At 35.8% G+C, this 5,840-nt stretch overlaps 1 protein-coding gene across 2 annotated transcripts; it reads right to left on the reverse strand.

Moving 5' to 3' along the window:
- Window positions 1-441: 441 nt before the first annotated feature.
- Window positions 442-4,958, reverse strand: LOC132051679 (silicon efflux transporter LSI2-like). Of its 2 annotated transcripts, none has more exons than XM_059442851.1 (4): window positions 4,763-4,958; window positions 2,630-3,924; window positions 2,091-2,280; window positions 442-819 (listed from the first exon to the last, which is right to left on the reverse strand). In XM_059442851.1, the coding sequence occupies exons 2-4, from the start codon at window positions 3,818-3,820 to the stop codon at window positions 554-556; spliced, it is 1,647 nt and encodes a 548-aa protein (XP_059298834.1). In that variant the 5' UTR covers window positions 3,821-3,924; window positions 4,763-4,958; the 3' UTR covers window positions 442-553. The 2 variants fall into 2 exon arrangements, with proteins under 2 accessions (XP_059298834.1, XP_059298835.1); XM_059442852.1 differs by lacking the exon at window positions 4,763-4,958 and adding an exon at window positions 4,068-4,729.
- Between the last annotated feature and the right edge of the window lie 882 nt (window positions 4,959-5,840).

The following is a 5,840-nucleotide window of genomic DNA, read 5'->3' on the forward strand; positions in this document are numbered from 1 at the left end:
AAATAAAGCAACAGAATCTCATATTAAGAACAACCTGTCAGCTTGATGAATCATGAACATCTATACTAGGAACACTTAAACATGTTGGATTATCTCACCTCCACATGGACGAGCAGTGGCGGAGCCAAAAATTTGACGAAGGGTGTGCAAATTTTCTTCTCACTTGTGTTAGGGGTGTGCAAAATTAAATATATACTCATAATAGATAACATTTAATCTATGTACACCACGTAATTTTCCGGCGAAGGGTGTGCACCTGATCACCCTTAGCCTAAGGTGGCTCCGCCCATGTGGACGAGTCCCATCAATTAACGAAACAAATAGAAAAAATAGACATAAATGTTGGACTTATGAGATCTGGTTGATGGAAGATTCTCCTATTTATTAATCGTATTCCTTTTTATAGATCTCTTAGCTGTTTGGAAGTAATAATGATAAACATTTTAAGAAAACCGTACATTTCATAAATAAATTTCCATACACAAGGATGATAGTTGCATTTGACAATCTATTTGAAGCTTCAAAACACAAGTAACCGCGACTAAAATATGTGTCATCCTCGAATGAGCATCAAACCTGTGGCTGTAACAATAAGCGTAGACGGAACTCCAAATTTGAGATGACTCCAGAATGAGAGATTATAGCCAAAGTGTTGAGCCTGACGAGCCTGCTCACATACTATTAAGTTTGCCGCTGAGCCTAAGAGTGAAAGGTTCCCCGCCACGGTGCTGACCCATGCTAAGATGAGCCATGCCTTTTGCTCACTATCAGGAGATATTGCAGCTACTGAAGCAGCAACTCGTCCTCCGAGCAGCAAGACTGAGGCCAAATAAACATGTAACTAAAATTAAGATTTAACTTATATACACTGACAGTGCATACACTATCATTGTAATTTAACCTTGATCAAGACATTAGATATGATTCTGATCAATGGCGTATCACCATTGAACTACAAGAACTAGGGAATTGTAATGCAACAAAAAGGAGTTGATAATACCATGTTAACTCAAATCGTGTAGTTACAAAGAAAGCCAAGAGAAAATCTTTAGGCAAGCAACGAACGGATATTAGTGATGATATATTGGTGTCTTGTCATCAAACACTCGCAGGGGTGCTCAACTTCTTGTACAGTCAGACCTCTCTATAACAACCATATTTATTGTGGAACTCGTCTTTCATGTTATGTTGTATTATAAGTTCTCCGTAACAACATTTCGCTATAGAAATCAATAGATATCTGGACAAACGATGCCGTTATAGAGAGGTATGACTGTATATTTGTAAATGCTTGAGGAAACAACAGAAGGTTCTAGATCTCCTTCTACAGCACTGAAGTTGAAATTTATCTCCTTTGGAACTAAGATGCAGTTTGTTTCCTTCATCATTTATATTTTCTTTTTCACTTTAAACAAGCAAATAGAAAAATAATTATTTGAATTAGGAAAGACAGTATGATTTTGCTACACATTTAGACAAGGACAAACGTTGACTTTTGGATCGGGGGTTAATATTTGGTAGGGTTCTCAACTAAATTAGCGTCGAAAAGATCAGAAACAGAGATTTTTATACTGCACAAAGGCAAGAAAGTATTTTCCAGGATAATTTTGTAGCATCCGCACAAAGTTACTCAAATTTCATACGTATTTATTTTTAGACTGAACATTAAGGTATACATCAGCTTGCAACAGACCATGACAAAAGTTCCGTAGAAAGTTGTTATTTTGATTCATTATTTCTCTCTTTACACTCCTTACGGGTTCTAATCTGTTTCTTTTTCCCCTTGCCCTCCCTTTTAGATTTCTAATAGCAGCACAATACTCCTATATACTTTCTTGTCTTGTAACTTTTGAATTCCAAGAGAATTTTCTGAACAAATAGATTTCTGCTTATGGACAATGGGTCGAAGAAAATGTCACCCCAATAACCCATTAGCTACTTGTCTATATATTCTTTTACGACATATGTTGGCAAACAATTGTATCTTCTAAAGCATATAGTGAGTGAAGAAATGAAATGAGAGCATATGAAGTAGAAAAAAAGTAGGGTTGATTTTGGGATAAGGGCTCAAAGAGTGCAGAGACACGCACCAGTAGGCACATTTGAAGCCACATTTGATAGGACCAATATGACCATAGCAAGAACTGCTATTCCTGCAGCATGATCTATCTTGGAATATGGCTCCATAAAATCCCAAAGAGCACTTGGAATCCCAGTTTTGTTAAAGCCGTCAACCGTGATGAACATACCACAAAAGAATATCAAAAGCGAATAGGAAACCTGTACAGTCGAAAGAGCAGAATAAATAAGCTTTGCTTTGGCCAGTTTGTGTCCAGGAATTACATCAACACTTAACAGATGACTATTAAATTTACTATAAGACCTGAAGAGGGGAGAAAACAAGGAACTTTTTAATTTTTGGCCCTTCGACCGAAATTAATTACGGGCGCTAGCCAAAATATACAACACATGTACACTGGTTATGTAAATGAGATGTATGTATATTCATGTATACAATATGTATATTATATGTATATTTCTACTTAATACACATTACATATACATTTTCCGGCTATTAGTTTTTAGAGCAGTCCAAAAAGGTAATTATCCCAAAAAAGAAATCTGCTACCTTTTCTAAGCTTGGCCTGGCATCTTTGAAATCAAGAACCACGAGAGCTAGTGCTGCAGTGATAGCAGTCCATGACATATTCAGGCCCATTAGCAAAGCTATTAACATTCCAATGGTAACAAGATAAACACATATTTTCCACAACATATTTTTCCATACTTTTGGAAAGTTCCCCTTTTCGTCATAAGACGTGAAGTTTTCACCTTCATATTCATCAACAGATGAAACTCTTTTTGAAGACACAATATTCTCCTCTCTTTTCTGTATTGATCCATCATTTAGTCCTTCTTTTGAGGCACTTGAATTCCTAGATGAATCGAATCCTCCGCTAGAGACTTTTTGTATTTCACTTTCTCCAACACTGGCACGATTTCTAAGTGTATCGGCGTGATTTGTGTGACCATTGACACTAGGAGAGCTGCTGATAGCAATTGAATCCAATGTATTGTTTAATTCTTGAGAATTCAAGGAACTAAGATGTGACATTGTCGCTGGAGAAAAACGATGGGAAACTACTTCTTCTTCAGGAACTACTTCAGCAGTTGCATCTTCGACATCCTTCTGTACAGACAACAATTTCCAATACATACAAAGCAGCAAAAGAGCATTAATGACTACACCAACAAGCATTGCAGGAAGAATTCCAAATAAAAACTTCCCGAAAGATATCTTGCTTTGTACTGCTATGACTAAGTTCTGTGGATTCCCAATTGGCGTGGCAGAAGATCCAATATTTGCACTTGAAGCAAGAGCTAATAGGAAAGGATGCGGTGGGAGATTTTGTTGCCTAGCTATTTTCAATACGAACTCGGTTAAAACAACACAAGTAGTATCGTTGGTAAAAAGGGCACTTGAAATGGCTGAAACCAAGCAGATTCGACAAAGTAAATCCCTGGCTCCTTGGCTCTTCCATGCCAGTAATTTACCTAAGTATTTAAACATGTCTGCTTTTTCTAGATAAACACTAACAACCATAGTCCCGAAGAGAAGGCCTAAAATGGGAAGATCGATAGCAGCATATGCTTGATCCGGAGTTAAGACTCGAAAAAGAACCATGAGCATAGCCCCAAGAAGAGATCCTGCAGTTCTTCCAATAGGCATGAAAGGGACAGCAGGGAAAACTGCCAGTACCCAAAAGACAGCAAAGGCAATTGAACCAAGAACCACTTTAACAGTTGGTGCCATAGCCATTTTTGTACCTGAGTGAAGTCCAAGTCTTCTCTGGGTGTTATACTATTCTGATTGTTAGAACATTGGCAGGTAGAAGCAGCGATTTTACTAGGAAATGAATGTCCCTGAAACAAATAATAGAAAAATGAAAACACTAGCCATAAGAAACAGAATAAGATGACATGATAAGAAACAAATAAATTTTGAAGTAGTCTGTTACTGTAGCAAACAAGAAAAAGAAACAGTCAAGATGAATTTCTGAACTAACTTGAATTTGGTAAAATCTTCAAATTTGAGAAACAAGAATTAAGCATATTCCATTAACACATCTTCTGAAGAGAAATAGGCAATCTGCAGAAAGCAATGACTATTTTCACTGGTATACAGTTCCAAGATGCAAGTGAGTTCTTTCTATAAGTTGCAGAAACCCAGAGGCGGAGCTAGAATTTTGAGGTTATGGGGTTACGAATTCTAGAAAAAACAGCATATCGGTTCACAAAAAACTATCAGAACCCATTAGCGTCCTCTATAGCTCCGGTAACACATCAAGATTAAATGAATCACCAAATAAAATTCCAGGCTAGATTAGTAGCTAAAGGGTTCCTTCAAGATCATTGAGTCAAATCCCATTACAGATAAGGAAATGCATTCTTGCCAACACCCAAACTACTTAACAATCACATCCTTACGGTATTTTCACACCATCAAAATACAAAACAATAAATCAATCTTGATTTTGTGGGGTGTCTCCTTGGAAGTTGGATATTTGTTGTAAAAGGTAGAAATTCCTAAACAGACACTCGAAAAGGGTAAGTTCAGTTTCTTTCATAGCTCAAAAGGACCTGAAGATCTATATTTGTATAACAAGAATTGGGAAACTACGAACCTAAGCAAGAAGGGGTCAAACTTAAAGAACATCAGAAAAATGAGTACTCCATAAAAAGAAAGGACTAGAGAACTAACCTGGAGCAGATAAAAAGCAATGGTACTTTACACTGAAATCAAGCCCAAAAAAGATAGTGGGATGGGAAAGGGTAGTTTGGCATTACTCGGTGGAATTAATTGGATGGGAAGATCAGCAAACATAATGAAAAGGAAACTGTACATGCTCTTTTAGGTAAAGAACATTAGTTCTCTATTCCTTTAGTTCACCGTTTGTCAGCAAGTAAAATACAAACCGACCCACGTCACACTATCACATGCTTACTCCTTACTCATTACTATATTTATTCATTAATAATCAATCTGTCCATAGAAATGTATTTTTCTGCTAAGCAATTTGTTTCAAGATTCCGCAGTAGATTTCCAGGTAGTGGTAGGGGAAGGTGCCAACAGCCAAGGGGCAAAATTTTTTTTTATTTTTTTTTTATAACTATTTGATTTCCAAAACTTACTCTAATTAATCCAACTTCACATAGAGCCCACAAAGAGAAAATGTTTTCTACTAAAAAGATTTCATATCAAGAATCAAGAGTCTGTTTGTTTGGATTAGCTAATATACATTGCTCATAAGCAAGTGTAATAATCACTTTTAAATGTTGAATTTATAAGTAAGTACTTACATTTTTGGATAGAAATGCAAGTGCATTTGGTAAAAAACGTCTACTGTAATTATTTAATTTTTTAATCTGAAATAACTAAATAAGGAACGACGATATGGATTATAGAGGAAGTTAGGTATTTTATTTTGAAAAATGAATAGTTAAAAACTTGACCAGACTAAAACTATTCATAAAATCTTTGAGTCATGTTATTAAATGTATGATTAATTAAAAATATTAACAAAAAGTCAATAGCTAATAAGCTACCTAAACACTCTCTAAATTATTGATTGGTAATAAAAATTGACATGAATTAGTTAACGAGTTTTTATTTGGGTTATGATGTCTCCCTGATTACGACATCTCATAGTAATACGTAATGTTTCTTGTCTTGTTTGCTTATTTTAACTTATCCCCAAATCCACGATGCCATCACACCACGTCCAAATAAGCAAAAGAAAATAGAAGAAGAAAAAGAAAAGGAAATTATGTTGCTACCT

Source organism: Lycium ferocissimum, chromosome 4 (genome assembly GCF_029784015.1).
Source record: "Lycium ferocissimum isolate CSIRO_LF1 chromosome 4, AGI_CSIRO_Lferr_CH_V1, whole genome shotgun sequence".
NCBI classification, from domain to species: domain Eukaryota; kingdom Viridiplantae; phylum Streptophyta; class Magnoliopsida; order Solanales; family Solanaceae; genus Lycium; species Lycium ferocissimum.